Genomic DNA, 26,452 nt, shown 5'->3' on the forward strand with positions numbered 1-26,452 from the left:
TAACAGGAGTATCTTCTCTGAGAAACTCTAGCTGGAGGAAAACTAAAGCAAGACTTTCCTTGCTCCTTCTTGATAGAGAGCCAAGCGTCTAGCTCACCAAGTGCTTTCTTCGCTGATGTAGACAAAACCATCTTAGGCAACATCCTGGAGGGATTGGCGAGTTGGTTGCACATTACGAAAGTACATGCCAGGAAGCTGGAGTTGCTGGTGAGAAGAAGGTAGGAAAACTGCGACGCAAATACTGAAATAAAGAACTGTATGTGGTTTAAGAAAAGTCCTGTTGGATGGGCGCCAAAGATGGATCCAAAGCTGAAGTCTGTCATTGTAAAGCCAGAGAATCTGAATAAACAGGCCCTGATGGGCACTCTACCTCTTCCATAAAGTAGGGTGCTCCTGGGTGCTCAATGGATAAATCATGTTCTTTTGTTGTCAAGTGCTCATGTGCTGATGGGCACTCAAAAACTGTTACTCCAGGCAGTGTACTGTAGTGGAAGCATCTACGAGCCGACAAATGTTTATACTCACGCATTAAGTGTTTCTCCTCCGTGTACTCCCTGGCGAGAAACGTTCTGGGCTATCCCAGTGACTTTATGAAGACTCCTCATGTGTTGGGAGAGCATCCTTGCTTTTCTTACAAGGAATCTGGGGTAGTGGGGGAGGGCAAGAATCATCCATTACTGGCCTTTTCAATGGCCTTGATTCATCACTGAGCCACCACTGACGTCTATTTTAGGGAATGTATGCCTCAGAACTCGAAGAAAGAAAAACCACTTCTGTAAAGACAACTTCCAATGGCTGTCTGTAGTGCCCTGGGACTTTGCAAAAAGTGCGCCTAAGGGGCAGACTACCCATGGGCAGATCCCACTGACTCCCTTGGGCCTCTGATTTGGCTTCTCTCAGGTTCAGGGGTGTGTGCCAGGGACCTTCAACTAGGAGAATTGGCAAGATGAGTAGCCAGCTCCTCCACTACACTTGCACTGGTAACACTTTTATCCCCTTTATCCATTAGTGCCTGAAACGAAGACCCTAATTAAGCCATATTCCACAATCTATTGGAATTTATGATCAAATCATGATTCCAGGTTGGTAATGGCATTGTGGGAGTTAATGTGGGAGTTGAATAAGGGTTCAGGTGATACGATAGGAGAATTGGGAATAGGAGGCATAGAAGGAACAGATACGAAAGGTAAATCAACATCACTCGCAGATTCCTGGCTAACTGCAGTCTTATTGTCCTTCCTGATTGTCACCTTTCTTAATCTATCCCTCTCTAATTTAGAAAGATGAGTCAAGAATCTTCCATTGTTTAGGATCCCGGTCTACACATTCCTTGCATGACAAAGTCACAGAGCAAGTTTGACCCCCACAAGTAACACAAACTGTGTGCCTATCATACTTCTCAGAAGTCAGTCTCGTTTTGCAGTCTTCACTGCAATAACAAAGAGAAGACGTACTTGTATTAGACATTGTCAGTCCAAAAACCAAAGTTCTGAAAAAAGTCTAATTGCGAAATCCTGTTCTTTTAATAAATGACAATTTTTTAACAATTTGTATTTTTCATAGCTAACAAACCTGAGGTCTTAACAATAGGATAAATCTTAGTGCCAGCTGGAAACCAGTTAAAACAATCAAAGATTGTATAGCAAGGAATCTGAGATCTGGCAACTCCTGTGCATATGAGGTGGGAGCTGGTCAGCGACCACCCACCACACTCCGTCACATGTTAGTCTTTCCCCCAACCCAGGGACAATAAAGAGAGAGGGGCGGCTAGAGGTAGGCAGTAATCGTTAAAGACCTCGGGTTTGTTAGCTATGAAGAATACAAATAGATTAAAGATTTGTCATTTGTTCATGTGCAGAACAAACATTCAGTCTTAACAATAGGATAGACTTAAACTTGAAAGGAGGTACAAGTATCCTATACCAGCTGGGAGTTAACTCACCTGATCACCCTTCCTAAAGAAAGAGTTCTGAAGAAGGGGGTCTGAAGCCCATGAGAAAATAGATAATTGCATATCTAAAAACAGCTGTCTGGGTTGAAATACAATGACATTTGGCCAGATTCATGGCATTCCGTGAACCAAAGAAAATTCTAACTGTTCATGTAGCAAACCATATCAGCCACTCCTCACTCCTCTTGCTGGAAAGAGGAGCTTTTCCTACCGAATAGATTTGTCTATTTCAAAATCACAAGGCAAAAATATTATCAGTATGACCTTATCTGTATCAAGCCAGCTCCAGCATATGAAATGTCTATTCTTCAACATGCCTGTAGGAAGAAAGGAACAAAGAGAAAGAAAGAGGCCAGCAAACTCACTCATTCTCTCTTCCCCACAATCATCTTATTTAAGATACAAACTGCCCTGTGAGGGGCACTGGGTGAATTCCAGAATGTGTTAGGCAGCCACCACAGGACCCAGGGAAAATGTGTCCAAAGATCCGTGCGCAATACCCTTTAGGTAAAAGGAAGTGAACGTGGACTGACACAACCAAGAAACAGCATTCAAAATTATTCTGTGAACAGAAAAGTTTCTCTTAAATGCCAGCATGGAACTTATACCTCTAACGTCATGTGCTCTAGCCTGCACAGACTCTGTGACAGAACCATCCAGAGAGGAGTAAGCCTGTTTAATCGCCTTACATAACCAGAATGAAATCATGTTCTTGGACACTTCCCTTCTGGATCGACCAGTGTTAACAAAAAGTCTACAAAACCTAGGTCTTAGGGGACAAGTCCTCTTTAGATAGTATTGTAGGGCTCTGACAGGACAAAGCAAGAGCTCTTGCAGGTCATTGTCTACAAAGTCATTCAGTGAGGGAATGGAAGATAAGAAAAAAAAGGGGGGACAAATCTGTCCTCATGCACTGAGTGATTCTGGGTCTTAGCCATGAATTCCTGTACAAACTCGAAAACCACAGACCCCAACCCCTTGGTGTGCTTCACATCATAACTCAGGCCATGAAGCTCCCTAACTCTTTTCGAAGAAGCCAAGGCCAACAGGAAAACTATCTTTAGTGTTAGATCCCTGTCTGCTGATCTACGCAGGGGCTCAAAAGGAGCTCGAGTGAGACTTCTCAGGACGAGAAAGATGCCATGCGGGAGGCTTGAGTGCCCTTGGAGAACAGGCCTGTACAAAACTCCTGAACAACAAGATCTCCTCCTGGGATGAAGAGATGTCCACGCCTTTCAGACATAACACCAACCCCGGGGCTACACTGTAGCCTCTGATAGCAGAAACAGAAAGACCTTTCTCATCCCTGAGGAAGATTAAAAAATCTGCTATTCGCTGAACAGAAGCTTTGAGTGGAGAGAAACCCCATCGATGACACCAATCACAGTAGACTGCCCATTTCCCTTGGTAAACTGCCGAGGAGGACTTCCTGAGATAACCGGACAACCGTCCCGCTGCCCTCTGAGAAAACCCTCTTGCTTGGAGGAGATACAGTGGTACCTCGTTTGTTGAATGTTTGTTATGTCAAACTTTCTGTTTTTCAAACAAAATTTTCAAAAAAATTTTGTATCGTTTGTCGAACAAATGCTCGTACTTCAAACCGACTGATTATCTAGTTTATACTTGTATCCAACGGCCTACTGGGTCTTACAAGTTAAACTGTATTCATTTTTTTTTTCATTTACACTATATAGTTTAATGATAATATTTGACAAAATAAATAAAAGTATAATGCATTTAATATAAAACATGGCTTTCAATATAACATTTAGTATAAAAGATGTATAAAATCGTACGTAACCGCAGTGACATCACGCCCAGCTGACTTGAGACTGAACAAGGGAGCGTTGATATGTTGAGGAGGAGAGAAGGAGAAGAGAGAGTTAAAATATTACTGTATGCATGTAAAAGCAATAATAATTCACATAAAAAGGGATTTCCCAATTAATTTAACGTAATCATAAAATATGAAAACAATCAAATGCAATACAGAAAAAAAAAGGTCTTAGTTGAGCCAGTGTTCGGTGCGCCAAGTGAGACTGTCTAGTTGAACAATATTAAACAAAATGATATTGTTATGTTACAATAAAGTTTCATACATACTTACCTGGCAGATATATACATAGCTAAGACTCCGTCGTCCCCGACAGAAATTCAAATTTCGCGCCACTCGCTACAGGTAGGTCAGGTGATCTACCGGCCTGCCCTGGGTGGCGGAGGACTAGGAACCATCCCCGTTTTCTATCATATTTTCTCTCTTCCACCTGTCTCCTGCGGGGAGGTGGGATCGGGTGGGCCTTTAATTGTATATATCTGCCAGGTAAGTATGTATGAACTTTATTGTAACATAACAATATCATTTTCATACAATCAACTTACCTGTCAGATATATACATAGCTGATTGGCACCCTTCGGTGGAGGGTAAGAGACAGCTACTATATGGAATAGACAGGTAAACAACATTGTTGTAGGTATAAATAAAACCTTGGTTCCTACCTGATAGGTGGTAGACTTTGGTGGGTGTTTGCCCAGTAGTCTGCAATCACCTCAAGAAACTTTAGCGAGATATGTGATCTATGGCCAAGAGTTCTTGTGGGTCTGCCGATGGGGTCTTACCCACTTACTCAGCAGAGCCTAAAAGGACTTTGTCAATGGGTGCTGATCCACTTATATGACAATACACCTTATGAAGGAGCACACAACCAATCCCGACACCTGATCCTAACCATGTGTTAGAACTAAGGATTGTTACGAGTTATCCCCGAACTCGTCACAACAACCGTAACTCAAAAACCACTACGCACACATACATAATTTTTCAAAAAAAAAATTATACTCAACTAATTGGATATGACGAGAATTCTCTTATGAACAACATAGACGGCCGCCCGTGCGAGCCTGAATCCTCCATTGTTCGAAGAGATTCTCGACCATATCCAAACAGAAGAACAGTATATACATTCTAAGGATTGGTGTCGGCTCCCGTACCCAGAATCGTATCTGCCGATACGAATAGGACCTAGAGAAAAGCCACTTTCTCATACGTCACACGCACGTCTTTCAAGTAATGAGATGCAAATACCGAGTTGCATCTCCAATATGTCGTATCTAATATGTTTTTTTTAAGTGACATATTCTTATAAAACGAGAGAGACGTCGCAACCGCTCGTACTTCATGAGCTTTTACTCTCAGAAGTTGTAATTGTTCGTCCGGACAGACCTTGTGAGCGTCCGTAATGACGTTCCTTACAAAGAACGCTAGAGCGTTCTTTGACATCAGTCTTGTGGGGTCTTTGACCGCGCACCAAAGACCTTGTCTAGAGCCTCCCAACTGACGTTTCCTCTGAAGATAGAACTTCAGAGCTCTAACAGGGCATAGAGACCTCTCTGCTTCTCTGCCTACGAGACTAGACATTCCTTTGATTTCGAATGACCTAGGCCAGGGATTCGTGGGATTCTCGTTTTTCGCTAAAAACAGAGTTTTAAACGAGCAAATCGCCGAGTCTTCCTTGAATCCTACTTTATCCTGCAGAGCTTGTAACTCACTAATTCTTTTTGCCGTTGCTAACGATAAAAGAAATAGGCATTTTCTAGTTACGTCTCTAAATGAGGCCTGATGAGGAGGTTCAAATCTATCTGAAGCAGATATTTGAGGACTACGTCCAAATTCCAGTTCGGAGGTACTGGCTCTTTAGACTTTGACGTCTCAAAGATCTTATGAGATCGTGGAGATCTTTGTTATTTGCCAGATCTAAACCTCTGTTCCTGAATACAGCCGAGAGCATACTCCTGTATCCCTTTATTGTGGATACGGCTAGATGCGATTTTACTCTCAGGAATAGCAAGAAATCAGCAATTTCCGCTATAGAGGTAGAGGAGGAGGACAACTTCTTGGCTCTACACCACCTTCTAAAGACCTCCCACTTCGACTGGTATACTTTCGAAGTGGAGGTTCTGCGAGCTCTCGCGATCGCGCTTGCCACTTCGCGAGAAAAGCCTCTCGCTCTGACAAGTCTTTCGATAGTCGAAAGGCAGTCAGAGCGAGAGCGGGGAGGTTTTGATGGTACCTCTTGAAGTGTGGTTGTTTGAGAAGATCCGTCCTTCCTGGTAGGGATCTTGGAAAGTCTACGATCCACTCTACCACCTCCGTGAAAAAACCATTCCTGGGCCGGCCAAAAGGGGCTATTAAAGTCAAAATATCCTCGTCTCTTTGACGCCACAAACTTTTTCAATACTAACCCAGGATTTTGAATGGGGGAAAAGCGTACACGTCCACTCGAAGACCAGTTTAGCAGGAAGGCGTCTACCATAATTGCTCTTGGGTCTTCCACGACCGAGCAAAACACTGGGAGCCTTTTTGAAATGTATGTTGCGAATAGATCCACGTGAGGAGTTCCCCACAGAGACCAGAGATCGCGACATACTTCCTCGTGCAGAGTCCATTCTGTATGAAGGACCTGGTTCCTCCTGCTGAGCCTGTCCGCCCTCACATTCCTTACTCCCTGTACGAACCTTGTCAGCAGGGAGATGTTCCTGTGAGACGTCCAAAGTAATAGGTCCCCTCGTGAGTTCGTAAAGGAACGAGGAGTGAGTCCCTCCCTGTTTTCCGAATGTAGGCAAGTGCGGTGGTGTTGTCCCACGTTTACTTTGTCTACCTTGCTCTCACCCAGAGGTTCTAGGCTCTTCAAAGCCAGGTGAACGGCGAAGAGCTCTTTGCAATTTATGTGCCAGGACACCTGTGCTGGTTCCCAGGTGCCTGACACTTCCTCCGAGCCTAATGTCGCTCCCCAACCCCGTCTCCGACGCATCGGAGAACAACACTAGGTCTGGGTTCTTTGATCTTAGAGAGACCCCTTTGTTCTCTTCCAGAGGCAGCAACCACCACTGTAGGTGTGCCTTTACCTCCACTGGAATGGGGAAAACGTCCGACAGTTGTCCGTTTTTCCAGCTCCAAGACTTCTTGAGGAAGAATTGAAGTGGACGGATATGAAGTCTTCCGAGAGAAGAATTGTTCCAGCGAGGAAAGCGTCCCCAGAAGGCTCAACCATTCCCTCACTGACGTTTGCTGTTTCTCTAAGAAGAGAGAGATTATCCTCAAACCTTTTTCGGTTCTCTCTTGCGAAGGAAAAAACTCGAAAACCCCGAGAATCCATCCGAATCCCCAGATAGACTAGGTCTTGTCTGGGGGTCATCTGAGACTTCTCGAGGTTCACAAGCAATCCCAACGCCTTGGTCAAATCTAGAGTTAACTTTAGGTCCTCCAAACACTGTCTCTCCGATCTGGCCCTGATGAGCCAGTCGTCTAGGTACATCGAGACATTCACTCCTTGAGATGAAGAAATCTCGCCACATTCCTCATCAGGCTTGTGAAGACCTGAGGAGCTGTGGACAGGCCGAAACACAAGGCTCTGAACTGAAGATCCTTCCCCCCGTCATGAAACGGAGGTACTTCTTCGATGAAGGGTGGATCGGGACGTGAAAGTAGGCGTCTTGGAGATCTAGAGACACCATCCAATCTCCTTGTCGTAATGACGCTAGGACTGAAGCAGAAGTCTCCATGGAGAACTTCTCCTTCTGAACAAATTTGTTCAGAGCGCTGACGTCTAGTACTGGTCTCCAGCCTCCCGAGGCTTTCGCCACTAGAAAAAGGCGATTGTAAAACCCCGGGGAGTTTTGATCCAGTACTAGTTCTACTGCACTCTTGTCCCACATTTGTTCCACCATTGATCGAAGAGTATCCCTCAGCACAGGATCCTTGTACTTGGCTGATAGTTCCCTTGGTATAGACGTTAGGGGCGGAGTATTCAGGAAAGGGATACGATATCCCTTCCTTAAGATCTTTAGTGAAGACGCGTCTGCGTCTATCAGTGTCCAGGCTTCCACGAATTCCAGGAGCCTGGCACCTACTGGTGTTTGGAGGAGAAATGTTTCATTTGCCCTTTTTAAAGGGACGAAAGGCGGACCTACTCTTCTCTCTGGAGCCTTCCTTCTTGCGGAGGTCTGGAGATCGGACACCTCGAAAGGCTGCCTAGAAGTGCTAGGTTCTTTCTTGTCCGACACTAAAGCAGGTTTCTTCTTCCTAGCTGACTGCGTCAGAAGATCCTGTGTCGCCTCTCAGTTAAAGAGTGAGCTACGTCCTTCACTAACTTAGAAGGAAACAAATAGTCCGAAAGAGGAGCATATAGCAGAGCTGCCCTCTGCGCATGCGAGACTGCCTTTGTTAAGAAGGCGCCATACACTGTCCTTTTCTTCAAAAGCCCTGCTCCAAATAATGCAGAGACTTCCAAAGATCCATCCTGTACTGCTTTGTCGATGCACGACAAAATGCATAACAGGGCTTCCGGTTCGATTCCCTGCGAATCGTGAGCTTTCTTGGACATCACCCCAAGGGACCAATCTAAGAAGTTGAATACTTCCAATACATGGAAAAGTCCCTTGAGGAGATGATCCAGTTCCGAAATACTCCAAGTTATGCGGGCAGAATTAAGACTAGGACGCCTTGAAGCGTCAACTAACGTTGAAAAGTCTGCCTCTGTAGTAGAAGGGAGAGCGATACCCATCTCCTCCCCCGTCTTGTACCATATGCCTCTTTTTCCCAGCTAACCTTGCTGGAGGCATGCAAATACTGTCCTGGTTAAGTCTTTCTTCGACTTCATCCAGGCGTCTAAGGCGTGTAAAGCCCGCTTCATCGAGATGGTGGGCTTCATCTTCAGAAAAGACGAAGTCTTCTTCGCCTTCGCACTCGAAAAGAGCGAGCGCGGAGAAGGAGGAGCAGCCGGAGTCAACTCGTCTCCGTATTCCTCCAGAAGCATGGTTGTTGTCAACACCTTATAGTTGGACAAGCCTCTCTTCCAAGATCGTCATCCTCCGAGTTTCGTTCGAACGTCGATAATCCCTGAGTTTTCTGTTCTCCTTTCAGAATGTTCCTCTTCTGGGGGAGACAAACTCCTGATCGGAGAGGGGCTAAGGGAATGAAAGTCTTTCCTTTTTCCCATTCTGATCGACTTGGAAGCCGTCACAACCTGCGGCTTCTCTCGCGCTTTAGAAGACGTCATGTATGACGCTTCCCGCTCTCCGAGCGTCATGTATGACGTCTCTTGTTGACGTTTAGAAGACGCTTCGCGTCCGGAAGACGCTTCGCTTTCTAAGGGCTTCCTACTCGGCGTCACAATCTTGGACGGAGCGTCACGTCTAAGATCCTCTTGATTTGACGCTTCACTTCTAAAAGACGTCTTCCGAGCAGGTGCGAGAGGACGAGACTTCTTAATATGGAAGCGTCACGTCCTTCGACGGGGCGCTAAAACTCCCACAAGAGATGATAGTTGTTCTTGCACCGCCATAATGATCTTCCTTGACGCTTCTCCTACGTCTAGCGCCCTGACGCCCTTCGTCATCACTCGGGGAAGAAGCCTGATGGGGTACTTCCTCATAAGCGTCCGGTGACGTTGACGCCACCTTCGCCTTTCTTCAATAGCAGACGGGGCGTCATCCGAGAAGCGCTCCGGGCTAGAATCAATGTCTTGCTTCATATGACGCTTCAGCGGTCTCGATAAGGTCGACTCCTTCCACCCTCGTTTAGGTGAGGGAGAGGGAGAGGACGAGAAACACTCGCGAAGGACGCTTTTTCCGTAGCGCCCTTGAGCTGGCTGCCATGAAGCAAAGCTAGCTGAAGGGACGTCTGACCGTTGGGGATTCCCCACGACCTCCTTAAGGCTTTCGACTTTCCTTCTCCTCTGGGCATGTGAGCTTGGAAGAGGTCTAGGCCTGGGAGCGCCGCAGGGACGATCAAACGCCCCCTCCACAACACTGATAGGGCTCACTTCACTAAAATTTTCACTATCACTAGCCTTACCTTTCGAGTCCGCCATCTTGGACTTCATGTCTCGAATCGTCGCTTTCAGATTGGCGATTTCCGATGCCGAATCCGAAAAGACACTCTGAGAATGAGATTTATAGGGAGATTCTCCAGAAGTAGGGTTAGAATTATTATTTAAAGGCTCAATAGGCCTTGAATTCTTCACCTTTCAGTCTTCTAACTCTCCCTCTCTAACTTCTTCAAATAAGAAGTCAAAGTCTTCCATTCTTCTGCATTCAAACACTCTCGCATTCCTTACAAGTGTTAGTAGCAGAACACTGCACCCCCTACATTTACGGCATACAGTGTGAGGATCAACCGAAGCTTTCGGTATCCTCACCTGCAGCCTACATTCCCACACATTCTCACACTCACATTAGAATCAGACATCCTGAGAAAAAATCCAAAAGAGTTATTCCAAAAACAGTCCACAGTAGCGAATGCCAAAACACGATCCAAATACGTCACCAAAAGTCGAAAAAACGTTGATCAAATGTTGAAAAAAGAATCCAAGTCAGGAGGTAATAACAACAATGTTGATACCACCTGGCGACAGAGAAAATATGATAGAAAACGGGGATGGTTCCTAGTCTGCACCCAGGGCAGGCCGGTAAGATCACCTGACCTACCTGTAGCGCGAGTGGCGCGAAAATTTGAAAAAAAATTTCTGTCGGGGACGACGGAGGTGCTTAGCTATGTATATATCTGACAGGTTAAGTTGATTGTATGAAAATAATAAATGATAGAAAGTTTTTTCCAAAAAAATTTAGCATAAATGATTTACAAAATCATTCGTCATTATGGTGATACACAGCTAACTTGAGGTACATAGAGGGAGGGTTTATATTTGTGAGGAATAATGAATGAATCATTTTAAGTTATCGTGTGTCGTAGTATTGCTGAGGAGTGAAGAGACAGTAAAATCTTTACTATAATATGTACGTAAAAGCAGTACCAATTCACATAAAAAATAAAAAGCTAATATCACAATGAATTTAACATAATGATATCATGAAAACAAATGCAATATACAGTGAAAAAAAAAAAAGCTTGCTCGAGTCAGTGTTCGGAGCACTGAGAGAGAGAGAGAGAGAGAGAGAGAGAGAGAGAGAGAGAGAGAGAGAGAGAGAGAGAGAGAGAGAGAGAGAGAGAGAGAGAAACTGCTCTGCTTCCCACTGACTTATCAGCTGATCTGGGATGATTATTCACCCATTTCTTTCACTTACACTTGATTTGCCCAATCACTTTTATTTTTGTTACGGTAAAATACCAATCAAGTGACAAATGCTTGTTATGATATTTTACTACTGTAAAAGTAACTAAGCTGTGTGATAAACAAACTGCCCCGCTTTCAGCTTCTGCATGCCTTCGATTGTGTTTAAATGACTTCCTTGTGAAAAGTTATTCTATCTCTTTTCTTTTCTTGAATTCTTGACTTATTACTTATTTGTTTGCAAAATCCTCATGTTTGTTTTAAACGTCTGCCGTTTGCCAACAGTGAGTTGACGTACTGTGGCATAATCAATCTCTTTCGTGCACTTAAGATCCAAGTGCAAACTCACTCTCTCTCTCTCTCTTCTCTCTCTATTCCTTTGATTATCTTTGTACCTAATATGTGAATAAAATTGATTTTCTCAACCTTTGCCTTTGTACCTAATATGTGAATAAAATTGATTTTATCACCCTTTGCATACTGCAACCAATTCGGTTTGCGCAGAGGGTTTCTTTCTCTCCTCTCTCCATCTCCCAGCCGGCCAGCGCCATTTTTACCAAACAGTTCGTAAATCGTACATAGGAAAAATAAAATTTTGAAAATTTTACTTCATATCACGTACTGTTTCATTACTTTACACTCTTAATTCAACTTTTGAACACTTTTTGGGTTGGCTGGAATGAATTATCCTGATTCCCTTTATTTCTTATGGGGATATTTGTTTCATATTTCGAACAAATCGTAATTCGAACAGCCTTCTGGAATGGATTAAGTTCGAAGTACGAGGTACTACTGTACTCCAGCCCTGAAGAGAAAGGGATTCTACCGACTGGTGAAACCTTTGACATGAGGCTGACAAAGAAGTTGCTGCCACGAGGGAATCTCTCTTGGAACCTCTGACAGAAGAGACAGAAGGTCTGGGAACCACTCTACTTGAGGCCACAGAGGAGCCACCATAGTCATCCTGAGATTTCGAGAACTCATTACTCTGTTCAGGACTTGACAGATCAGGCAAAACTGAGGGAAGGTGTACACCTCAAGGTTGTGCCAAGGGTGTTGGAAGGCATCCTCTGCCAGAGTAAGAGGATCCGGGACCACTGAACAGTAAACTTCCAGCTTCCTGTTGAAGTGAGTTGAAAAGAGGTCTAGCATAGGCCTCCCCCAAAACATGAAAAGCCTGTCCGCCACATCCTGGTGCAGAGACCACTCTGTGCCCAGGATTTGGTTCCGATGACTCAGCCTGTCGGCGACCACACTCCTCTTGCAGAGAGCTCCACTGAATTGTCGAAAGCCCACTGGTGCAACTCAACAGTTAACAAATGGAGGTTTACATAGGCGACTACTGTGGTGTTGTCGGACATCAGAACAACCGAACGACCCTCTACCTTCTCCTGAAACTCCTGCAGACCCAGAAAAGCTGCCTTTAACTCCAAAACATTGATGTGTAGCACCTTCTCTTTCACATTCCAAATGCGTGAAGCAAGATCATTCAGGTAAGCACCCTAATCGGTGATGGAAGCATCCGAAAAGAAGTCTGGAGGGGGAGAAGGCAGAGGAATTCCCACCGAGAGATTCTGGTCATCCAACCACCGACGAAGGTCTTGCCTCACCTATTCAGACAGAGGAACTCGACAGAGGAACTCTACAGAGGAGAATCCGCTGCCGGAGACCAGAAGTCTTTCATTCTCCTATGCAGACTGAAGATGAAAACGACCATGAGGGACCAGCTTTTGAAGAGAAGACAAAATCCCCAGAAGGACCTGCCACTGGTGAGCTGGCTGTTCAGGCTGTGACAGGAACCTGCATGCCACTAACCGAAGCTTCTCCAACCTACTTCTGGTACGACGGAAAAACCTCTGGTCAGACAGAAAAAACCTTAATTCTGCTGTATCTATAATCATACCTAGATAAAGAGCCCTCTGGCTGGGAAGCACATTGGACTTCACAAGGTTCACTGCTATGCCTAACTCCCGACACAACTGAAGACGACGATCTCTGTCTTGAACCAGTTTCTCCTTGGAGCTTGGTAAAACCAGCCAGTCATTGAGGTATCTTAGCAGGCAAATCCCTTGAGCATGAGCCCATGTCGCGATGAGAACAAAGACCCTTGTGAACACTTGAGGGGCCGTGGTTAACCCTAAGCACAGGATCTTGAATTGGAAGATCTGCTCTCCCACAGTGAAGCAAAGAAACTTCCTGGACGAAGGGTGAATAGGAATCTGGAAATAAGCATCCGGCATGTCTATCACAGCATAAAGTCGTCCCTCATTGCTGCCAACACTGTCCAGGGTGTCTCCATCCTGAACCTCGTCTTCCTGACAAAATGATTCAGGGCGGAAAGGTCGATTAGCGGTCTCCGATTGCCCGTCACTTTCAAGACTATGAAAATGCAACTGAAAAACCCTGGAGAAGGAAGCTGTACTTCTTTTATTGCACCTTTGGTCAGTATTTTCAACACTTCATCTCAAAGAGCCGAGTACTTTGGGGAGTCGTAAGCATATGTCTGACTGAGAAGGGGTCTGTCTGAGAGAGGGGGAGAGAAGTTGAAGGGTAGTAGATATCCCACCCAAAGAACATCTACTACTCATTTCTCCACTTCATACCATTGCCATTTGGCCCACTGGCCTGCCAGGCATCCTCTACCCGTGGCAATAGAGGGAGAGGCACCCCCTCTACTGACGACCCCTTCTGCCCCTTTCTGTAGAGCCCCTCCCAGGTTTGAGGGGAGGGATTGAAAGGGACGCAGTTGCTGTTTTGCCTTGGGCTGTGAAGGAGACCGAGAGACCCTCACGGAAGCTGAACACTTGGCTGACTTGACAGGAGAAGTTCTTCTTACCTGTTGTTGGGGAGGGGGAAGGTGATGTGAATGAGCCTCCAACTTAGACACCGCCAGATGGACCAGCCTATCCTTTGTATCTGCCCGTCGTTAGTCAATTGTATCTTCCAACTCAGTTCTAGGGAACAGAAACTGAGAATCAAGGGGTCCCCATTCCGGAGAGCCAACAAAGACTCAGAGTCTACTGACCACGACACCTTCGACAATGCTGCATCCCTCCTGGCCAGAAGGTTGGCCCACAAGGTTGCACTAAGGGGGCCCTGGTACAAAATAACCTTTGCACTGGACTGCAACAGCCTAGTCAAGGAGGAAGAACTGAAGCAATCCTGGCTGTCATAGTGGACCACCACAAGTCCAACCAGAAGACAGTATGGAAGATGGTAGCCGCAGCAGTCTCCATAGCTAAAACTTTTTGTGATGAAAAGGAAGGACCTTCCGACCTAACCTTCTCCAGGGTTAGACCAGGCTTAAGATTGATCACATCTGGATTAAGGTGACAGGACATCAATTGAACCACATTAGTGGAGTAGTACTTCCTATGCGGCAGGAGAGGAGGGGGAAGAAACTTGGAGGATCTATTGGATCACAGAGCAATCTTTGACTGAAACCAAAGCGTTCACAAGATGGACTGAGTATGTATAACCCGACAAGGGAAGCTCAAAGCGAAGCCCTAGAATCCTGTCTGGCACCCAGCAAGGTTTCTATATCTGTAGGGGTCATCAAAGACTGAGACTGTGTCTGACAATCAATATTGTTGAACTCACAAATAATATCAACAACCTCTGAGAAAGAAGACAAATTCTTAGCTCTCTCTCCCCCCTCCTGCTCCAGCAAAGGAACTGACGACGCGAAGAAGGCGGCTTGGCAGAATCCTCATCCTTCTGCAAAAGCATTGGGAAAGCTTCCCTAGGAAGCCTAGCATCCTGTTCTTTATCGGCTGGAGTGGAGGCCCTCAACCTTGAAAATCTCCAGACCGAGGGTTCCAGAACACTGCACGCGACAAAACATGGTTCCAACTCGAACCACATACACACTTGTGTGATGAACCACGTACATGTTCATGGACAAATCATATGAATCACGTACATGGGTGTGCAATGAGTTGAGTACACGTCCATGAGACGACAAATGAGCATAGTCATGAGACAAGAAACGACGCTAAATGAGACTGACTCCTAAGATTCTGGTCTCTAGCAGGAGAATGAGAAACCTGTCTGCGGACCAGGGAAGCATCTCGTTCTTGATCTTCAATTGCAGTCTTAACGAGTGAAGAATCCTTGGGAGTAGCAGGAGACACCTTCGTATCAGAAACCTTTGACCTCTTAATGGGCGCCTTATCATCCTTACGCCGACAACCTGGTACAGGAATAGAGGAAGAGGGGGTAGCACCTGATATCACCAACACGTAGGTGAAAGGATGAGTCACGTCCACGTACGGAAGACGGCGAAGCACTCTTATCACTCTCAACACTCCCACTGTCACGAACATGTGCATGTGAGGGAGAGGCACGGCCGTGAAGGGAAGTCGACTATGCATTACCAGCATGTACAGGAGAGACACGGCTGTGTATCGAAGTCGGGGATGCATTCCTTCCTTGAGCCTCACTTCCAACCTCACGAACACGAACGTGCAATGGAGAGATACAGCCGTGTGGAGCAGACAGCGATGCACTCCTCTCGCCCTCAGAAAATGAAGCCACAGAGCAGGAGAAGGAGTGAAACTCCCCCTCTATGAGGTCTCTTGCTAGCAGAAGGGGGAGAAGAATTGCTGTTTATGACTTCTTCACAGAGACAGCAGGGAGAAGAATCAGTCCATTTACAACTCTTCTCCTTCGCATAGACAGCAGCCAACTTCTCTCAAAAAACAGAGTTGAGCCTCTTGAACACAGCTTGAAACAACACCTCTGATGGCTCAGCAAGAGAAGGCGGTGACATCACACCAGAAAGGGATGATGTCATAACAACAGGAGGATGAGAGGCCACTGCATCTGATGTCATAGGCTGAGAGGATGCTGGAAGTGACATCATGAAATCTCCAAGGCCAGCGCTGGTTGATAGCCTCACTGGTGGAGCAGTAAGGGGCGACCCAGAAAGCGTCGACGCTGAGAAAGGCACCCCGCAAGGATCAAAGGAGGGAGAACCCTGTACGCCAAGCGACGCCAAAACAGCCACCATCTTGGTTGATTCAGAATCGTAAACTAAGGAATTAGATGGCGTATCCTCCTTCTTCTCAGGAAGAGTATTACAGTGGACCCCCTTATTCGCGGACTCACACATTCGCGGATTTCTCTTGGGAATGTTTCACCGCACTAATCACGGAAAATTCACATTCACGGTATTTTTCTATGGGAAATATCCACAAATTCCTGTTTTTTGTTATTTTTTTAAATTTCATCATAAAATGCACTTTTTGTGATAAAAATATTTTAAAAAAACCAAGTATCAAAATTTTTAGTGGGTTTTTCTTGAGTTTTAATTAACAAAATAGGCTGTTTTCAGCATTTTTATAGGGGTTCCAACTATTCGCGAGTTCTAACTATTCACGGGGGGTCTGGTATGCATCCCCCATGAATACGGGGGGACCACTGTACAGCCGAGAGAGAGGGGCTACATTAAACATATCATCCTGTTCAACTCCTGATACTTCCGATGAATTGATGGAACAAATGGAAGGCGATATGGGTACAGATGCAGCAGGGAGAGCGCTCGCAGGAGAGGGAGAAGCCAAATCGTCCAGTCGAGGAAAAGAAAAACCCTCCCAATGTTCCCTCTTCTTGTCAAACACCTACCACTGTGACTTAGACCAGGAACAACATTCCAGCAGGGATTAGTAATGGTATAATAATTAACTCGGCATCTACTGCAAGTCGTATGAGGATCTGTGATCGTAGAGGTCAAAAACCTGGAGCATGGGAATCCCTGAACACCCAGGCACATGCATTGGCAAGGCCGTGAAGACTTGGAGGACTACACTATGAAACCAAAACACACACAAAACAAACACACTGAAAAAGAAAGGAAACACAAGCACAAATCAACCGGCTTGGGGAAACAAAAGCATAAGCATCTACTCTCCAAGGCAGTTAAAGAAAGACTAACGCATCACGGAGTGCGATGCGTGGTTGCTGACCAGCTCCCACTCATACGCGCAGGAATTGCCAGATCTCACAGATTCCTTGCTATACAATCTTAATTTGTTTTAACTGGTTTCCAGCTGGCACTAAGATTTATCCTATTGTTAAGACCAAAGGTTTGTTCCACACATGAACAAAGAACCTATCACTAAATAGTGCTGAAGGCAATCAAAAGGAAAACAATACTTCACCAACTATGTCTCAATCAACAACCGGTAAAGAAAACGAATTCCAAATTTGGCAGGGAGCTAACAAACATCGTTGTCAGCTGGCAGAAACAAATTGAAAGCATTGTGTAATTGTTCCTCTCTTTCCCTAAAGTGGGTGGGGCTACTTATCTACACCAAAACAAAAAGAATCGCTACCACAGATTTAAAATTTTAGCTGCTGTACTAGTTAGAAACTATAGCTATGCAATTACTTGGTAAGTTACATATATAAAAGTTAAATTTATATAATTTAATCTACAAATGTTAAACTTTTTGCAGCATTTAAGCTACATAAATTTTACCCACTTAAAAACATTAGATCACCATCACAATCCATTACTGAGAATGCTAAACCATATACTATAAAAATTTTCTTTTCTCCCCACAAAATCAAACATAACAGACTAGATTACACTTACCAATGCTACTAAATGCCTTAAAATTAGTCTTTAAAATTCAAAACTTCAAAACCATTAAGTTGTACCTGTGTATGATGCTTCAAACATGCCTGTGGAGCTATTTCTTCAGGCCTCAATCCTGCTCTAACATCAATTCTTTGTATTCCTTCATTGCACAATAATGTTACCTGAAAATAATTGTAAAACCTTAATACATGTACTATTTCTCAGTAGACTTTATAATCAGCAAAGCTTTCTAACTTACAAACCTACCCTATAAACACAAAAGATTCCACATCAGAAGTCAAAATGCTGTGAACATAGTAGTAAGAAGGAAACAAATCACTTCTGTTATTTTTCACTGAATCATAAATCTTGCATTATCACTTTAAGTACAAATATGATTTTTAACATATAAAATCATACCTCTTCTTGAGATGGACGAAGACTATGAAAATCTACAGAGGTTTCGACTTGACCTTCAACCAGACTTGACCACCATCTAGCTAAGCAGAGCTCCAGTGTATAGCCTCCACGCACAGCAAATACTAAAGTGGTACTTTCATTACATCCCAGGTTAACCACCTATTTCACATAAAATAAAAAAATAATAGAAACATGTTATGGTACAATATCAAGAATGACAATTCTTTATAGCATATTTCTCTCTAATGATACATTCTCTAAAAGGATGGAAGAAATTGTAAAATTGTCACTTGTGGCTTACATGGCTACTAGTGAATTACAGTCAATTTATTAACTCCTTTTAGCAGAAGCTTACTTTGAATACATAAACAAGGTTACCTTCCAGCACAGAATACAGATGTGGGGGTAAACTTAATACAATGTACTGAGGGTAATCAATGACTGTCATAACAGATACTGACGACTGAAAATTTTAAAGTGAGCCATGTGCAGATATTTACTATATCCAAAATATATAAGAGCAAAACAAAGGAGAGAGGAGATGGAGCTGTAGAACATTGCCGTTACCTTGGGGACACACTAAGATATGAAGCAAGGACTGACAGAGTAATAAAAAAAATGGAACAATGGACTGGATTAAATGAAAAGACATAGCTGGACTACTGAAAAACAAGAACTCTGAGAGTATTACTAAAGCAACACAAGTTACCTTACCAGCCCACAACAAGTACAATGCATTAACATTTTAAGCGGCGCAATGCTGAAGATGGTACCATTACCGTTTCCTCCTATAAAACTTTTTTTTTTTATCAACATGAAAGTCCCACATGGCATCTACACATGGTATGAAGGTCAAGGCCAAAGTTGCAAAGCCATTAACCTTGGCATCATATGGAAAAAACAGCTCTAGGAGCAAGAGCCCAAGTTGAAATAACTAGCTTTTTCTGAAACAGTCAAACTTGGTACGTATACGAGGCATCTTGTGGACAAGGGGGGGATGCCTAAAGACAAAATGCCTAAGACAAATTGCCTACAAACACAATGCCTAATTCTTCAAAATGGACAAAATGCCTACCAAGTATTTTATTATTGTGACACTTTGCATTCTAATATTTAACATTGTCGTTTTATAAACAATCAACTAGACTTTAAAATGTAATACGGACAATATTAAGCTTACACCACCAGTCAATCATGAATTATACGATTAGTTGGGCACCAATTACTTTTACTCCATCACCTTTGTAGGTGCATGGTTATCTTATCTTTAAAGAATATAGCATTCATATTTAGGCAATTTTGAATACTATATCATTTCTAAGTGATTCTTTTATTATCACAGCTTTTTAACAATTGCTGAAGACCTACGTACAGTTGTATGAACTGATGCTGATGTTGACTTTTATTTCAATAATATTTCTAATAAAAACTGCCATAAAGTTGATGAAGCCTGGAAAACAAATTGAAATGACAAGAGGTATTGCTGTAGCTGGATCAAGAACCTAAGCTCAGAGTAACACTGACTGCTGCCTTGTAAATATACTGTACTAAAAATGATAGAACACCCATATGGAACCAAAAATCAACATATGTCTAACAAAAACTGCCATAAAGACTGTAATGCCTGGAAAATGAATTGAAATTAGAACAGGTATTGCTGTAGCTGGATTAAAAACCTAAGCTCAGAGTAACAGTCACTGCTGCCTTGTAAATACTGTACTCAAAATGATAGAACACCCAAATGGAACCCAAAATCAATAAGTTGTCTTCCAGAGGGAAATTTACACATTTCTACCCTACTGATCTGTCTTAACCACACACAAAAATTTTATGAATTACATTACCTTATAATATTCCAATGTTTTTACACTACAACTGGGTTTGAGCTGAACAGCATGAAGGGTGAATCTTTGGCACTTTTCTGAATGCGAGGCTTTCAGAGTTACGCTTGCCCATGTTGACTCAATCGGTACTTGTAGAAAGTGACGTCTCACACATCCAGCACGAAAGACTTCTGCTGCACTTTAAGTACATAAAAAATAATCAAATTTGGCATGCCTAATAATACATCAAGAACTCAGGGGCATTTTAATTACCCTGAGAATATGACTAAATGCATTCAAATTCTTAAATTTGGTTTTATAACATATTTCATACAAAGCCATCAATCATATACATATTTGCCTTCCTATGGGTCAAATTCCCAAGTTCCCCAGTCTTCAGTCAATTCTTAAAAAGAATGGGGTTTGACTAAACATGGGCCACCTGGATCCTCAAGTACGTTTCTTTAAATCACCTTCCTCACTTTTTGTTCGAACTGTAGGATTGGTCATCAAGATTGTGAGGGTAGGAGGAAGGCATTACCTACATGAATCAATCATACTGATGTCCCCAGAAACAATTATTCTGAGGTCTGGTAAAACAATTTAGGCTTGTGACCGAACCACTGAGAGTCCCATCCTTTTCAAAGGCCTAACAGATATACTGAAGTTAGGGAAAGAAAAGAACGGGAGCCAAGAGTCCAAGTATACTCATGGGGTACTATGAGTTATCTAACACACTAGGAATAAATTACAGCTGATTACTCAGGTGACAATATACAGATGTAAGGATCACTTATCTATTTAGCTAAGTCGTAGCTGCCGAAATCTCAAAAGACTACATCTCTTAACAGATAAATATACAATACATATCACTTGAGAGATAAATATATACTAATATCATTGTTGAAAATGGCTAAAGTTGACTCAGTTCTGCATATCAGCATTCATGCATACTAGTACTCTTCAAAGCATAGTGTGGCTAGCCCATTCGCTTTCAACATGGTATGGCCCTGGTTAACAGAAGACATGCAGCCTAGTCCTCCTGAGGTAATGATGGAAAACTTCTACAAGATTAAGGAAAATGGTAATGAGCACAAGTGGACATCTGGGCTGGAGAAGTCCACAGTGCAATATTATCATCTTGAATGTAAAGTCAATTACCTTGCAGCTACAAAATCAGGAAACCAAAGACAAACTAAGAGGGGACTAAAACGAGGTCAAATTTGGAGGTTGGGTTGTCTAACAACGAAGACCACAAGAGAGGTCCACAGGATACAACAATATTTGTCAGCTTTTGAAAACAACAACAACTTAGGAAGCAGACTCTCTCTCAAGCATACTTTATTAAAACTAATGGCTACTTTAGCAGCATTACACTTGTAGAGATTCTTCTCTATTTTCCAATTATCAGTTTTTTCCATGCTACTTTCATGAGTTCCCATCACCATGAAGAAGAGGACTCCGTTAAGAATATCGACACCAAGAATATCGACCTGATCATATAGTACTATCAGAATCGGAGGATGCGCAACCTTATTATGAAAAATAACCCCTCTCCACAGGTATGAAACCTCCTGAAGCAGACGCATGTGGTGTACCAGTATACACACCCAGTCCGCGATTGCAGCGGCGCCTACATAGGTATGACTAGCATGCACCTGTCTAAGAGACTCTCATGCCACACCCAAGAGGGGGCTATCAAGAATCACGCTCATACCAAACATTAAGAGGACATCTCCCGGGATGTCATCACCCAGAACACGTGGATCATCGGTAAGGCCCCTGATGCCCGTCAGTTACACCTGCTGAAGGCACTTCTCATACAGCAAATAAAACCAATACTAAATACGACGCAGAAAGAATTTATCCTCCCCATGAGTATGAGAAGACCTGCCACCAACGACACCACCGATCACGACAACTATACGGAAGACAACGCCCCAGAACGAGATCCTCCTGCAGCCAATGAAAATCAAATTAGCTGTGACGTCCCGCAACATAACGCAACGTCCAACAACATTACCGCACAGCTCAGGAGGTTTAGACGGCTGCAGAGCCTGCAGCTTTGCAACCATCTACTCTGCAAAAGTGGCTTGAGACCTGGCTCAAGCCACCAATGAAAAAGAAGACATACTGCCACTACCCAATAGGAGATCAGCATGGGGCAGACTCCCTGCTGACGACCCCAAATATAAGGAGGACGGACACCACACCAAAAGCAGTCCACCCTCAGCTTCCTACCCTAGAGGATGTCTGGCAGTCTGGCTGATCCAGACGAAAGCTCACTTAGAGAGAGAGAGAGAGAGAGAGAGAGAGAGAGAGAGAGAGAGAGAGAGAGAGAGAGAGAGAGAGAGAGAGAGAGAGAGAGAGAGAGTTAGTTGTTAATGACTTTGATGACTAAGGTATCATAGTTTATCTGTAAAATTCAAATAGTATATATACACCAATTTTGACGCTGTATTTGATCATGACTTCTATAAGCGCTCTACTAGCCTGTTTAAGTAGCACGGAAAAAGCCGCTTTTCGGAAAATAAAGAAGCATCTCTACAAGTGTAACGTTGCTGAAGTAGCCATTACTTTTAATAAAATAATAATAATAATAATTGGAAGAAGACCATCTTCTAAACAAATTATGTTGAATAAAATGGCAAAATTCAGCGAATTATTCTCAAATATTATCTATTCTATTTTTCTTATTACTTGCTTCTCTGGCTCAGCAATACTTCTTAATAATTGGCTAATATTCATATTGGGAGAAATCTAAATAATGCTGAAAGTGATATTTTATTTAGAACAGGATTATGCTTGTCAATACTGGTATTATCCGTATATTGGTGTACTGGAATGGCAGATCTCAGGTGCAGGTCAAGCAGGGGTTGTCTTTGGTGTTGGTATCATTCCATAAGCGAGGTCAATGTCAGGCTGGTATTAATGCTGGTGTGGCTCTGGCTTATCGCAACATTTCGACCTTCTCATAGGTCATCTTCTTGGCTGGTCAGCAGTAGAAGTGAATAGATGGTGTCTGCATGCTATAAATACTGGCAAACAGACACCATCTCTTCACTTCTACTGCTGACCAGCCAAGAAAATGACCTATGAGAAGGTCAAAACATCACAATAAGCCAGAGCTACACCAGCATTAATACCAACTGAATACCAGAGACAACCCCGCCCTGACATTGACCTCACTTCTGGAATTATAACAACACTAAAGACAAACCCTGCTTGACCTGAACCTGAGATCTGCCATTGCAGTACACCAATATACTGACAATACCAGTCTTGACAAACATAATCCTGTTCTAAATACATTACCACTTTCAGCATTATTTAGAATTCTCCCAATATCAATATTGGCCAATTATCAAGAACTATTGCTGAGCCAGAAAAGCGAGTAATAAGAAAAATAGGAAAGATATAAGATCAATGCGCTGAATTCTGCCATTTTATTCAACAATAATAATAATAATAATAATAATAGCAGTCCCTGGTTATCAATGGGGTTCTGTTCCGACGGCTTCATGATACGTGAAAATCGCTGATAACTGAAAATCTGGTACTTATCGGGGCCAATAAGTGGTTAACGGCACCTGTTAGGCATGCATCAGTGCCAATACTCTATCAACTCTGATAACTGAAAATTGGCACATTTTGGCTCTGGACACTCTCCATAAAACTGGACTGCCGATAACCAGCGACTGCCAGTAATAATAGTAATAATAATGATGGAATGAACTCTGAAAATTCATATTTGTTTATCAAATCATGTTATCACGAAGGAATGAATGCATAATTAATTAATTGTTTTTGTTACTCATTGTAAAAATAACAGAATGATTCATTCCCACAGGTCAAAAACATAGATGGTGGGTTTGAGTTTCATGGCTGGGGCTTTCAAAAGTCTCACAAATTTGATTTAGGAGAAAAAAAAATTCCTGCAAGGGTTTGATTGTCTCTCTTTCCTCATCTGACTACAAGATGCATACATCGAATAGCAGTGGTCATTAACCCTTAAATGCCTATTGGACATATTATATGTAGACTAAATTTATCTGTCGGATGCTAATCGGACGTACGGTACGTCGACTACAAAAAGTTTTTTTAAATATTCGCAGAAAAATAGTTATAAGCCTACTTTGCGAAAAATTTGAAATCAGGCGCCTTGAGTGCTGCTGGGAGTTCACGGATCAAGCTGTTGTTTTGTTTACAAGCTTTACCCAGGCGTGCATGCGCGAATTTCTTTCTTCTCGCACTAAAAAGCATCAGCGACACATCTCACAAATTCTTCCTTCACTTTGTTGTAATTTTTGCACTGTTTTATATTAGCCGTTATATAGATTTTTATATATGAAAAAGTGCGCAATTTCATGTAGAATACAAAAAAAAAACCATGGTTGTAGCTTTTATCAGTTTTGAAATATTTTCATATAAATCACAATAAGTGCCAAAATTTTAACCTTTGGTCAAATTTGACTCAATCAAAATGGTCAAAAAATGCAATTGTAGGCTAAAACTCTTACATTCTAGCAATATTCAATCATTTACCTTCATTTTGCAACAAATTGGAAGTCTCTAGCACAATATTTTGATTTATGGTGAATTTATGAAAATAACTTTTTCCTTACGTCCGCACGGTAACTCTGCCGAAAATCTCAGAAATTCTTTCGTCAGTTTGTCGTAATGTTTGCACAGTTTTATATTAGCCATTACAAAAAGTTTTATATATGAAAATGTGCGCAATTTCATGTAGAATACAACAAGAAACAACCCATGGTTGTAGCTTTTATCAGTTTTGAAATATTTTCATATAAATAATGTTAAGTGCCAATATTTCAACCTTCGGTCAACTTTAACGCGACCGAAATGGTTGAAAAATGCAATTGTAAGCTAAAACTCTTACATTCTAGTAATATTCAATGTTTTACCTTAATTTTGCAACAAATTGGAAAACTCTGGCAAAACATTTTGATTTATAGTGAATTTTTTAAAATAACTTTTTCCTTACGTCCACGCATGATAACTCTGCCGAAAATCTCAGAAATTCTTTCGCCACTTTGTCGTAATGTTTGCACTGTTTTATATTAGCCGTTACATAAAGTTTTATATATGAAAATGTGCGCAATTTCATGTAGAATAGAACAATAAATAACTCATGGTTGTAGCTTTTATCAGTTTTGAAATATTTTCATATAAATAACGATAAATGCCATAATTTCAACCTTCGGTCAACTTTGACTTGACCGAAATGGTCGAAAAACGCAATTGTAAGCTAAAACTCTTACATTCTAGTAATATTCAATCATTTACCTTTATTTTGCAACAAATTGGAAAACTCTAGCACGATATTTTGATTTATGGTGAATTTTTTAAAAACACTTTTTCCTTACATCCGCACGCGGTAACTCTGCCGAAAATCTCAGAAATTCTTTCGTCAGTTTGTCGTAATGTCTGCACTGTTTTATATTAATGGTTGTAGCTTTTATCAGTTTTGAAATATTTTCATATAAATAACGATACATAGAAAAAATCCGACTTTAGGTCAACTTTAACTCGACCGAAATGGTCGAAAACTGCAATTGTAAGCTACAACACTTACAGTCTAGTAATATTCAATCAATTACCTTCATTTTACAACAAACGGGAAGTCTCTAACACAATATTTCGATTTATGGTGAATTTTTGAAAAAACTTTTTTTTTTTTTTTTTTTTTTTTACGTCCGCGTGGTACGAATTCATGCATCATTTTGTGATAATATACGAGGCATCTCGTGGACAAGGGGCGAATGCCTAAAGACAAAATGCCTAAGACAAATTGCCTACAAACACAATGCCTAATTCTTCAAATTAGACAAAATGCCTACCAAGTATTTTATTTTTGTGACACTTTACATTCTAATATTTTACATTGTCGTTTTTTTACACAATCAACTAGGACTTAAAAATGTAATACGGACAATATTAAGGCTAACTTGTTAATATTCAATTTCTCTTTGTATCGAATCATCATAAGCCAATGTGCATTGAAGCTAGAGAATTAGCTGAAATTAATAATTAGTATACCATATAGTATGTATAAAGTATGCTGTGTTGTGTAGGCTAGGCTACCCTATATGTAAAGATGATACTGATTACCCTAGTGTAGGCTACGCTAGCATAAAATTCTTACGGTATATTATCATGGGATAGCTTCCAAATCAATTTATGACTGGTTGTTCATAACCAATTGCTGTAGTAAGTCAACTACTACCTGTAATGTAAAAATATATCAGTCCTATTCTCATTAACGTCATTTGTAACGTAACTATGGTAATTTTTTACTATCGTACAATGGTTAAAATGCAAGGAAAATGACAAATTTTTAACCAATTTGTATTTTTCTTAACTTACAAACCTGAGGTCTTAACATTAGGATAAATACTCAGCGCCAGCTGGAAACCGATAGTTTAAAATAATTGTGTATGCAAGGGAATATTGGCATCTGTGCTTGGTCACAAGACATGGGGAGCCACCCACATGCCCCTCATTAAATCTTGACCCCGTTAGTTATTCTTCCAACCCAGGTTAGTTGATAGAGGGGTGGTTAGAGGTGGGCCTTTGTATGTTAAG

The 26,452-nt window shown here is 42.2% G+C and overlaps 1 protein-coding gene across 2 annotated transcripts in view; it reads right to left on the bottom strand.

Annotated features, from left to right (window-relative positions):
• LOC135216974 (tripeptidyl-peptidase 2-like) overlaps positions 1–26,452 on the bottom strand; it is a 280,577-nt gene that overhangs the window by 86,481 nt on the left and 167,644 nt on the right. For both annotated transcript variants that reach the window (XM_064252520.1, XM_064252513.1), the window contains exons 15-17: positions 19,868–20,045; positions 18,024–18,182; positions 17,684–17,785 (exon numbers count right to left, since the gene is read on the bottom strand). In XM_064252520.1, the coding sequence (XP_064108590.1) occupies positions 17,684–17,785; positions 18,024–18,182; positions 19,868–20,045 (439 nt within the window). The remainder of the gene's footprint in view (positions 1–17,683; positions 17,786–18,023; positions 18,183–19,867; positions 20,046–26,452) is intronic.

This window comes from Macrobrachium nipponense, chromosome 19, assembly GCF_015104395.2.
Source record: "Macrobrachium nipponense isolate FS-2020 chromosome 19, ASM1510439v2, whole genome shotgun sequence".
NCBI classification, from domain to species: Eukaryota; Metazoa; Arthropoda; class Malacostraca; order Decapoda; family Palaemonidae; genus Macrobrachium; species Macrobrachium nipponense.